The sequence below is a fragment of the Helianthus annuus genome, chromosome 6, assembly GCF_002127325.2.
Source record: "Helianthus annuus cultivar XRQ/B chromosome 6, HanXRQr2.0-SUNRISE, whole genome shotgun sequence".
In the NCBI taxonomy this organism is placed as follows: domain Eukaryota; kingdom Viridiplantae; phylum Streptophyta; class Magnoliopsida; order Asterales; family Asteraceae; genus Helianthus; species Helianthus annuus.
Window position 1 is genome coordinate 91601838 of NC_035438.2, and position 12722 is coordinate 91614559.

The 12722-nt window shown below is 35.6% G+C and overlaps 1 protein-coding gene across 1 annotated transcript; it reads left to right on the forward strand.

Moving 5' to 3' along the window:
- Positions 1–10965: 10965 nt before the first annotated feature.
- On the forward strand, positions 10966–11535 carry LOC110910698 (histone H3.2). Its single transcript, XM_022155308.2, has one exon. It carries the CDS (start codon positions 11012–11014, stop codon positions 11420–11422), a length of 411 nt encoding a protein of 136 aa, XP_022011000.1. The 5' UTR covers positions 10966–11011; the 3' UTR covers positions 11423–11535.
- Positions 11536–12722: the final 1187 nt, after the last annotated feature.

Genomic DNA, 12722 nt, shown 5'->3' on the forward strand with positions numbered 1-12722 from the left:
TGTTTACATTCTCGATCGGAAACTCTGAATCCGAAACAACTTATCCGATCCCGACATCTTGTACATGACAAGAGTAGGTTCATCATTTAAGTTGTTCTTGGACTTTTGTTTCGGAATGTATTTGTCCAAGAAACACCCATCTTCCTCAGTAGTGTCACTATCTGTTTTTAACACGTTTTCAACAACACCTTTTACAATATCATTTTGGACACTATCGTCATTGGAAGATGTGAACGTGACATCAATGTTCTCCGGAAGTTTAACTTCACTTTCTTCCTCAAGTTCAACCAAAACAGATTGCTTTTTCGTGTAGTTATCCAAAATCGGTGGTGGAACTTTGTGAAAACCCACCCCGGTTCCATCAGAATACACGTCTTCGCCAGCTTTGTTTTTGCCAATGGGTTTTGGAACAATATGTTGCAAAACAAAGCTTGCGGAGCTATAACTGTTAAGCTTCAACTGGATTCGCTCGTTTTCAATTTCAGCCTCTTGAACTTTAAGTTTCAATTTAGCGATTTCATCCAGTTGACTGTTGATTGATTCTTCTTTTACTCTCAGCACAGCTTTTAGATGTTCGTTTTCTTTAAAAGTTTTACCATTTCGATCATCACTATCTTTTACTATGCTTTTGAGTTTTTCAAATTTTTCAGAAATCTGACGGTTTTCAAGAATTAACTTTTCATTTTCTTGTTTAACTTTTTCATGATCAATTTTATCAGTTTCAATTTGAGCAGTTAATTCTTTAATCCGTTCTGTTGAAGCTTTAACTGTTTTGTCACGCCCAAGAATCTGATTCTCAACGCTTCTGACCTTTGCTGTCAGATCTTTAATTTTCTCACCGTTGAGATACATGACAGTGTTACAAAATTTGCATTCTTTGTTGCAATTTTTGCAATCAGCATTTCCTTCGATCTTTTTACCTGACGCATTTGTTGACGAGTTTGGACTGACCTGGCCTTTTGACTCAGACACGGAGTTAGAGTCTACCTCAAGTGCTTTAGCAGCTAGCACTTTGTCAGCCATTTTTCAAGGGTCTCTGCCGTCAACTCCTGCGTTGTATCGATAATGCCGGTATCAATCTGCTTTGCTTTCTCGATCTCTTCTTTCTCCTTTTTCTCTTTCTCTTCTTTCTCTTTCTCTTCTTCTTTCATTTTCTCGGTTGGAGTTCCCCACCATTTGTGTTGCCAATACTCATCATCTTCTTTTATCTCCTTGATGATGGCTTCCAGATCAAGTGTTTTGTCATCAATCGCAATATTTCCATACTCATCAAGATAACACTCCCTGTCCGGATCCCATCTTCTCGCTCTTCTAGCTTCCAGATAGATACGAGAAATTCTGATGATTCTGTTTTCAGCAATCATTTTCCGATAACTATACTTCTGCTCTTCAGTACGATCATCTTTCCACGGAATAGGTTCATCGTTTTTCGCCATGAATGCGTAACCAACCGCATCTTCTTCCGGTAAAACATCTTTACTCCAATCATACCCCTCATCATAGTAGATCACCGCAAGAGCTCTAGATTTCTCTCTGTTATCTTCAGACTGCTTCAATCTAGGCGGCTCAGATTTATTCTGGTGATAAATCGCCTTCTTGTAATAATCATCTCTGAAAGGGTTTTCCGACTCATCAGCATAAGCATTTCTGCATTCTCGTTTAAAGTGACCCTTCTGCTTACACTTGAAGCATGTCACCTTCGATTTATCGAACCCCAGCTTGGTAGATGGACCACCAATCGTCTTCCTCCCGGTAATTTCCATAAAACGTTGTGCTCGACGAACAGCACTTGCCATAGCCCAACGAATATCGATCAGCTCCATTTCTTCAGGATCTATCTGATCATAATCTTCCTTCGTCAAATTTATGTTCCCGATCTTACTAGCCACCAACCCTTCATATGATTCCAACACAGATGCCAAAAAGACCATCTGTTGTTTAGCCGACTCCTCGTCAAAATTCTGAGCATTCTTCAAATCTATTGCGATGTTGCACTGAAACTTTGCATCAGAATGACTTGCAGATGATGAAGAACCACTGTGATAACCACTGTGACTTCCACTGCTTTGACTGCTCTGACTTTCTTTGCTTGCTGTCGAGACATTCTCAGTAGAAAATGCAGTTTTGGGAGAAGTTGCTTTTGGCATCATGCTTTTCGGATAATAAAGATCCAAATTTTGCTGGTAGGATGAGTGATTGACTTTATACGTCTTCTTCAGTTCCAGTTCATGACTTTCAAGTCTCTCAATCACCAAATCTGGTTTCAAATTTTCAGGAGCAATAGTGTTCTTCAACATCAGCGCATAATATCTCCAATCCATCTCGTCTGGTAATGAATCGAACAGTTTGTCAACAAGTTCTTCATCAGTTATCTGATTTCATGTCTTGCTAATTCCAGCTTCCGGTGACCGAACCTTTCTATCATTTTACAAACTGACTCATTCTTAAGACAACCAAACATATCAAACTCTTTCCTAAGAAGTTTCTTTTTACTTTTTACAATTTCAGTACTTCCTAGACATTTCTTTTCTAGCTTTTGCCACAGATCTTTTGCATTTGAATAATCGATCAAAGAGATGATGTCCTCCCGAACCGACTGGAACAACAAAGCTACACACTTTTGCTCGGCTACAAATGCATCAATCTCTTCAGCCGGTCTTAACGCTTCACCATTTTTGTTTCCATTGGCATAACCGTTCTTCAAACTTTTCCAACTGGGAAATGCGAATGCCATCAGCTAGTCTTCAAACTTCCTAGACCACCGACTGTACTCCTCAATAGCCATAAGCTTTGGGGGTTTATTGAATGTTCCGAAGGCACTTTCCGATTCCCAAGCTTCCTTTTTCTTTTCTTTCGGTGGATTCTCATTTTCTTTGCTTGATGAAGTATCATCGTTTCCGGAATTTCCCGTGAATGCATACATGTCACTGAACGGGTTTAAGAAAATATCATCCACCGTGAACGTACCTGCAAAATCAATCAACACTTAGAAAAATTTTCAAGTATTTGAAAACTGTGACAAATAAGCGAAACAATATTACTGATAAGCGAAAGTAACAAGTGTCTTTATAAGCGAAACCACTTGTTTGACAAGCAAGCGAAATATCAATGATCTTATAAGCGGAACTATCACGTTGTCCTGATAAGCGAAACCAGCAAGCGAAACCTTCAAGCGAACCGACCAAATAAGCGAAACTATATGTCCTTTCAAGCGAAACCTACAAGCGGAAGTAGGTATTTCAAGCGGAACTATGTCATTTCAAGCAGAACCTATGTTGTTTCAAGCAGAACCTACAAGCGAAATGTCCCTATAAGCGAAACTACTAGGTTCTTTCAAGCGGAACCTCTGATTGTCCGTATAAGCGGAACCTAGTTCTAACCAGTTTTCACCATGTTTTAGTCTGAATTTTAACTTGAAACTTTCTAGGGTTTGTTAATACTGTATATCACACAATATAGTCAAAATTCAGGCCATTTCAACTGTAGGAACCAATTCAAACTGAAAAAGTATGAGAGAAAGTGAGTAGAAATGAGAGATTTCTGCAGATTCAAGCTGTAGTAGTATGAACTCCTCGTCTTGAGCTCTGATACCACTTGTTGGACCGTGTTCCGACCCTGAATAGTCAGTAGAGAACGTTCATCTTCACGTACGAAGGCGGAATCAACGTAAATGAAGTAACAACAGCTTTCCTATTCAATTCCTTCTCTTTTATTGCTTTCTGAAGTAAATTTGACAGAGTTTCACACCTAAAGCTCTCAACAGTTTCGCTTCAATGTTCAATAACTACTGATATGGTTTCGCTTATAAATGCTATATGTAGCCCCAGTGATTTCGCTTATAGTGTATGACACATAAGCGGAACCTCATTAAAACCTAATAAGCGAAACCTCTAAGATGACAACAAAGCGGAACCTCTAACTAACATGTTCATACAAGCGAAACTACTATAATATACATGAATTTTACTTTCTAGCTTCTAATTTGACCAATCTTGACCTAAGACTTGATGTAGATGAAGTCAACAGACATTCCATGCATCAACAGACTCCCCCTTGGATGTTGACGTAGTCTTCAGCAGCCTCCAGCTTCTGAGTCTTCAGTCTTGATCTTTTCTCTAACTCTCTGTCTTCACATCATTCAATCTTCACAGGTTTAGAATCACATCCATCTTCCATCTTCCCTTTGACTATTGATCCAGATTCCCCCTTCACAGACTCCCCCTCTCAGTATGCTGGGATCTGAGAAATCTGGTTCAATCTTTGACATTTAGCTTCCATTGGGAACGATAACGAAGTCCAAACCTGTTACTCAACCAATAACATTACAATTCTATCTTTTTAACAAATAAATCACAAACTCAATCAGCTTTAGAAATCCACTCAAGTACTCAGGTCCAAATTAATGACCTTGATTACTCAATTAATCTATCAAGTTCAATTTAATGACCTTGGTTGATCATTTGACGAATCAAACTGATTTTGAAAAACATTTTTCAAGCAATTTCTGAAAATAACAAATATCAATTTAATGAACTTGTTTTAACATTGAAAACATCTTCCAAACTCCAACAAAGTAAGCTCTCCTCATTCTTCAGCTGAGAATCACCTGCATCTGCTTCAAATCTCGAGAATCAGACAATCAACTTTCCACTCTGGTTTGTCTAAACTAAAGCAAAAATAATTTTTTTTTGGTTTTTAATGTGTTCTAAACTTACTAAATGAAATACAGAAAACTTAAATTGCATAATGTAAAGAAATTGAACTATATACAAACTTATTTTTGGCGAGCGTGTCAGGGAATCATATCAGCTTTTCAGACAAATTACTAGTACCGTTAAGCTTAATTACATGCTCAGACTTAAACAATTCACATCGATTGTCGATATACTGATCCATCTTAAATTCTCACACAGATTTCAATCTATTCAGGATACGATTTAGATGTTTTATGAACTTAGCTCAATTCATGTGTCCCACCTCTTGAATATACTCCCGTATCTAGAATCCCAATATTCAGTTTTACAGGTGAGTATACTACAATGATATCTGTACATAAATTAGGTATGCGAGGGCCGAGGGATCTCAGGTCGATACTTCCGTATACGCAGAGAGATATCAGCTTCGACTTTTCAGTATGTCCTCTTAAGAGGATCTTTTAGCTACAACAGCAGCGACTATCAATTTTGTTGTTTCATCTGCATGCTGAGGGTTTATGCTATGTTTCAAGCATTGGGTGTAAGTATTAGCCAAGGACTAGGTCAGAACTTCCGTTCAGCAGAAGTCCCGGAAAAATACCCCAGACATCATTGAGTATAAAAACTTAGTATATCAGAATACGAGACCTTTCAAATGAGATTTCAGGGGTTACCTATATATCCAAGTAGTGTTCCCCACAAATTTCACAAGTTTGAAATTTTAGGTTTATATCCCGAATAAATCTACTAAATGTGCGAAAACCTATTGACACATCGTCAGTGAGATTGTTTAACTCATTTTATCTTTACAATTCTTTAGCATACTTTAATTGTCTAGCCGATGTACTATCATTTTCCCTATATACACAAGCTCTTTTCCAATTTTATCATGTTTTTGTATTTTTGCATTTTTTACTGTTTTTGTATTTTTTACTGTTTTTATCATGTTTTACTATCTATGAAGTAACAACAGCTTTCCTATTCAATTCCTTCTCTTTTATTGCTTTTTGAAGTAAATTTGACAGAGTTTCACACCTAAAGCTCTCAACAGTTTCGCTTCAATGTTCAATAACTACTGATATGGTTTCGCTTATAAATGCTATATATAGCCCCAGTGATTTCGCTTATAGTGTATGACACATAAGTGGAACCTCATTAAAACCTAATAAGCGAAACCTCTAAGATGACAACAAAGCGGAACCTCTAACTAACATGTTCATACAAGCGAAACTACTATAATATACATGAATTTTACTTTCTAGCTTCTAATTTGACCAATCTTGACCTAAGACTTGATGTAGATGAAGTCAACAGACATTCCATGCATCAACAATGAACTCTCTAGATTTCTTTTATCCACCCGTTTTCTCTAGTGTTTCTTCCCTAGCTTAAAAGCTAGTAGTAAGCTCCTTTGATCTTCATTTGCTTCATATTTTTGATGGTTAATAGTTAGGTTATGATGAAAACTTAAGAACACTAGAAGATCATCTGCAAAAGTCTTGAACTAAAAGCTAACTTAATGATGAAATATTGTTAAAATGAAGAAGTGATGATATGAATGATGTTGTCTTGTATTATTGATGATTTCTTGTTGCTTGTTTGATTATTACTAGAGATATGATGTTAAACATCATGGTTAAAACTTGTTAAAGTAAGATTAAAAGCTTAAGTTAACAAGTTAGGAGGTGATTAGTGATTTCCGTAAAAGAATCACCTCCATGTTTAAGCATGAACTTGGTAACAACATGTTTTCTTGAAAAAATAGTAAACAAAGTAAGTTGGTGATCGTATGGATCCGAGGCTTACAAATGGTTTTTCCTAAATAAACCAAGAGTAGAAGATAATTTTTGAAAGATTATGACTTTTGTAAAACCTACACTATTTTAGTAACAAAATAAGCGTAGAAATATTTTTAGAACAAGAAGATCCAATAGATACACATTTTTGCAAAATGAGTTTACAAGTTGTAAACATCTAAAAACCCCGAGGATGAGATTTTAACAAAAGTAATCACACTTTGAAGGGTAACTAAACCCACTAAACACCCCACTAAGTTACTACGCGTTTTTACTAAAAACCAAGTTCGTGTTATTATGTAAAGTGCATTGTTTTTGCACTTGACTAGTGTAATGTTGTTTGGTAACTTGTTGTTGATTGATTAAATGATTTCCGAAAAGAAAATGATATGCTAATAAGCATGGACACCTCCATTTACAAAGGAACTCTGGCGAAATTTTCTAAAATTTCAACACTTAGAAAATATTTTTCTAAACAAGCATTACAAGTATATTTTATAACTTGTGTTTTGGATATAAACTTCGCCATAATTTTTTGTAACAAAATACAAAGTGTCGGAGGTTGGTTTTGTAAATAAAAATGGTTAAATATCTATTTAGAATATATATATATATATATATATATATATATATATATATATATATATATATCATATACTAGAACACTTGTGGGGATACTTGTTTATTTTGTGAGATAGTTATATTATTTTAGGGTAAAATCAACGTACCTTGACATTAGAATTGTGTGGTACGTGATAGAAGTAATGAGTATATAAACCATACGTAGGATACGTGTTATGCATGAGAAACTGATTGTTATATGTACCTTATTAGGACGTGTTTGATTTCCTGATTTATTTGAGTAATTAATCTAACCGAGCAAACCGAGGTGAGTTCACACACTTTCTAAGGCATGGGATTCCCGGTGGTTGGGGATGGGTTAAAGAATTAAAACGGAACCTACATATCCTCCTTGGGTAGGATATGTACGGCCATCCTCCATAGGTAGGATGCCAATATTAATCCTGCGTATTCCCCTTGGGTAGAATACGTACGTTCGTCCTCCTTGGGTAGGACAACAACCTTAAAACTTACTAGACAAAACTCTATCATTAAGTCCCTCATCATATATCGACTTAATCGCCGAGGCCAATGGCGAGCGGGTCATTAGTTAATTGCGCTATTAGGTTTAACAAACCTCACACCGTGCCAATCGGACGGGCGTGTACTAATGGACTATGGCAAACTGTCAGTGATGATAGACACTGACGTAGGGCACAACTTATTTTCGTTAGTAGTCGATATCATAACGGTCTAGTGGTTCACATGGCGAAGCCCCCACTAAATATGGTTTGGGAAAGAGAAATTGGTTAAGCATATTTTCAACTATGGGGTAACCCCCACGGCAAGTAAGCTAACTAAATAAAAACTATGTTTTCGGAAACAACTTAAAACAATACAACCAATCGTGAATTCACTCAACTTTGTTGTTAACTCGTTGTTACATGCCTTACAGGTCGCTAGATGCTTATGGAGCTTGCACGAGGAGGAGGTCGTTGTGGGATATGGACAATTATATCCCGTACTTAATATTTAATCCTTATGAACCTATTAAACTTACGTTTTGAACTTTAAACTTATGAACTATGGAACTTATGTTTTTGGACTTACGTTTTATGCTTCCGCTGCTAACTTAAAGTCGGTTACTTTCTTTTGGTCACCAATTGTATTGTGGTTGGTTTTATTTACTTAATTACGTTGTTCAATATGATTGGTGGCTCGATCCTTGTCAAGTCACGCCTCCAAGCGGTGATACTCCGCATGGTAGATTTTGGGGGTGTGACAATACACATGTGTACAGTCTCGCTAACTATGAGTTTATACAAGATACACAGCTATTAGTTTATACACATGTGTACAATCTTTTATACATCTGTGTATTATATTCAGAAATTGTTACATATGTGTATATTAACAACATATAGTATATTAGGCATGCACACGAGTAGATTCATATAAAAATTATGAAATTAATGAAAATGGAACATATCACATGTATGCAAAAATAAATAACTTCATCACATATTCAAAAAAAAAAAATTCCCAAAAATAATTACAATTTCAATCTCAGAGAATTTTTTTAATGTTTATTGAAAATTATAAAAAGTTAAAAACAATATATTATGATATCTATATATACAGATAATAAAAGAAAAACAATATCAAGTTAAAATTAAAACAAAATCTATGGATAAAGAAATAATGGAGAAATAATTAAAAATGAGAGAGAGGGAGAGAAAAAGAGTTAAGAGATGAGAAAAAAATTAAGGGATTTTAATTAAACATATACTTGGGTAATGTCAATCTTACCCTTTTAATCTAAAAAATGATCAAGGCCCAAGATTAGTTCACTCTAAAGAAGTTGTTCACTCTTGATCCTAATCCTATACACACATATCTCTGTCTATATATAGGATCAAGACCAAAGGAAAACCACTTTGAGTTATGAAAACTTAGAGAACTCGACCTTTTCGTGCGAGTTTTGCCCCCATTATTTTCACACCCTAGATTAAAATGTTAGAAAAGATTGTCGTAAAAAAAATTCGAAGTGTTGTTTTTCGACCCTTACAGCAGCCGTAAAAAGGTGATGACATAAGCATGACATCACTTTTTACAGCATTTTACGGCTGCCATAAATGAAAAAAATTAGTTATTTTTTTTTTTTTTTGGAAAAGTTGATTTTAAGGATTTTTGGTTAAAAAAAATTGAAAAAACTTTTAGTAAGGCCGAGTTCTCTAAGTTCTCATAACTCGTATAAGTTTTCATTTTACCCTAACCCTATATATATATATATATATATATATATATATATATATATATATATATATATATATAGAGAGAGAGAGAGAGAGAGAGAGGTCAACGTACAATAGTCCCTTACGTGCGAAGCGTACACGACTAAATTACGCATGTTATAAAATTCAAACACCAATCATGCATAGGTTAAACCTAAGATCACGCGTGAACAAAACACATAAATCACACATGAGTAAAACCTAATTATGCATGTTATATGCATTACGTACGTTATTTGGTGGTCGCATACGCTTCGCATGTTAAGGGACATTTGTATTTAAACTCTCTCTCGGTCTCTCTCTCTATATATATACGTATATATTATATTAAATTAAATACCAACTTTGTTGTGCATTGAAGCTTGTAAATGGTCGCATACGCTTCGCATGTTAAGGGACATTTGTATTTAAACTCTCTCTCGGTCTCTTTCTCTCTCTGTATGTATGTATGTATGTATATATTATATTAAATTAAATTAAATTAAATTAAATTAAATTAAATATTAAATATTAAATACCAACTTTGTTGTGCATTGAAGCTTGTAAATTATGCTTTGATGACTTATTTATTTTTCCTAACTTTTTTTCTTCTAGCCCCTATATTTTTCATCTTTTATAAATTTGTCATGAATTTTTTTTCATTTTTAACCCTAACTTTTTCTACCTTCAACTTTTGTCCTCTATATTTTTCATCTTTTAGAAATATTATGTTTAACGTTTCGGTCATTTAAATATCAGATATTAGGAAATTTATAGAATAGCAGCTAAGAGGGAAACAAGTTGTGCGGCAACGCTCGTGTGTGTTTCAACATTTTTACGTCTATTTTTCCCCATAGCCCTATCGCAACGCACGAGTCCTAACATTTTCATCTTTAACAAATTTTTCGTTTAATATTTAGGTCTAAATTTTGCAAGTTAACACGATGCAACGCGCGTGTGTGGTTTAACGTTTTTACGTCTATCTTTCCTTGTTTAATATGGCCACGTTGCAACGCATGGGTCCTAAGTTGACTCGGTTATTATATTCTATGTTTTACGTTTCGGTCTAACTTTTGTGCGTTAACACGGCGCAACAGCCATGGGTGGTTGAACATTTTTACGTCTACCTTTTATTCAGTTTAACACAGACGCCGCAAAGCGCAGGTCCAACACACGGGTTTGATAAAAACGTTCCAATGTTAAAAGAGACATCTTTTTTTCCCAAGTGACTCAGGTTCAATTTCTGCCCTCACTATATAGTTTCAACGGCACCTGGTGATGACAGGAGACTATGCGAGTAGGCGACGATCGCTAGTTCGATCCTTGAACTGAGTGAGTTTTATCTCACCGCACTGTCGTGCCTTCGAACGAGTGTTCACGGGCTTTGGGCCTAGGTGAGGTTTCTCCCCAGTTCAGAGGCGAATGTATCCAGATGTGTTGAATTTCGTCAATAGCCTATTCGGAGGATTCCGTCAAAAAAAATATTTTTAAAAAATTTAGTAAAGAAAGCACACGGATCGCAATCCTCTGTCCTTCTTGGAAGCTAATCCTGAGCGTCACTTTTCAATTCCCAAATCCAACGGACCATGTTCATTCCCACCATCTCCCCCTAAAAACTTCACTATAAGTATAAAATCCATTGCATCTGATTTACTCACCAGTCACCGCCTAATCCATCCATAAAAAAATGGCGCGAACAAAGCAAACTGCTCGGAAATCAACCGGCGGAAAAGCTCCAAGGAAGCAACTGGCAACGAAGGCCGCTCGGAAATCAGCTCCGGCGACCGGAGGAGTGAAGAAACCGCACAGATTTAGGCCAGGAACGGTGGCGCTGAGAGAGATCCGGAAGTACCAGAAGAGTACGGAGCTGTTGATCCGTAAGCTTCCGTTTCAACGGCTCGTGAGAGAAATCGCACAGGATTTTAAAACGGATTTGAGGTTTCAGAGCAGTGCGGTTGCTGCGCTTCAAGAGGCGTCAGAGGCGTACTTGGTAGGGTTGTTTGAGGATACTAATTTGTGTGCCATTCATGCGAAGAGAGTTACAATTATGCCCAAAGATATGCAGTTAGCTAGGAGGATTAGAGGTGAGAGGGCTTAGCTTAGCTTTGTTCTTTCATCAAATAAGAGGTGTTGTTTAGGGTTTTTTGAGTTGATGTTATTAGTGTTGATCGATTGTATTAGAAAATTGCATATTTACCCTTTTTTTAACTAGTTTTTGTCTTTTTTCAATACTTGCATTTTTTCATTAACTTATTTTTTTTCATTATTTTTCCTCACGAACTAGAGTAACAATCATAAAAAATAGAGTTAAATGCTTGGTTGGTCCATGTTGTTTGTAAAAATTTCATACTTGGTCCTAGTGGTTTACTAATTGCACCCGTGATCCCAAAAGTTGTCAAAAATGAACTCGGTTAGTCTTAAAACAACCTATCTTCGAGTTTAAGACTTTTCCCAAATCAGAACATGATTAAAGACCCACTAAACTAATGTGAAACAAATTGGACCTGCAACTCGTCCTCACCAATCACACTGTATTCTCTTATATGTGTCACCACCCACATCTAAGAAGACAAAGGTTTCTACTAAATAAATTGTCACACTTAGCAACTTTAAGCAATTTTCAATTATAATTTGCAATGAAACTAAATGAACTAGAGATTTCATAGTCTTATGACAAAAATGTGAAGCAGTAGTTGGATTTTCTTAAGTCTTAAGGAGAATTAGCGGCAGTCGAATCCATTTCAATCACCGACACTTCGGCGGCGTTGTGAGTGGATCTGAAAAGGTCTTTTTAATCAATAGTAATATCTTTGGATTTAAGAACTTGTTTGGGTTGCTGCTCAAACCCAGCATATGAAAAGGTCTTTTTAATCGCAACACTAGGAACTTAAAGGCATTTAAAGCCAAATGTTGAGCATACATACCTGATACCTTTACTCTCTCTCCCTCTAGTGGTGTGGTAGTGGTGGTGGGTGGGTGCTGATACTGCCACTAGGTATGTGTGTGAACATTATATTTATTTAGGGTTTTGAGAAGGGTAGTTTTGTCATTTTATTAGAGAAGAGGAAATATGCAATTTTTATTTAGGTTTGGATAAATATGCAATTAAGGGTGTTTTTAAGGGGAAATATGCAATTATTCCTTTCTTTTAACTCTGAATTACGGGTATTTATCGAATTGAATAACGAATTTTTGAATTATTTGAATTTTTTATTTTATTTATCTGAATTTGTATTTGATTCAATTAATATTTTAAACTTGAATTTGAATCGGATGCAAAACTGAATTCGAATATATTTGATTTAATTCAAATTCATTCTAAACGATAAATTATTTTACTTTATATTTTTAAACCTATTGTAAACTAATTATATTTAACATAAAATATAATAATTTGT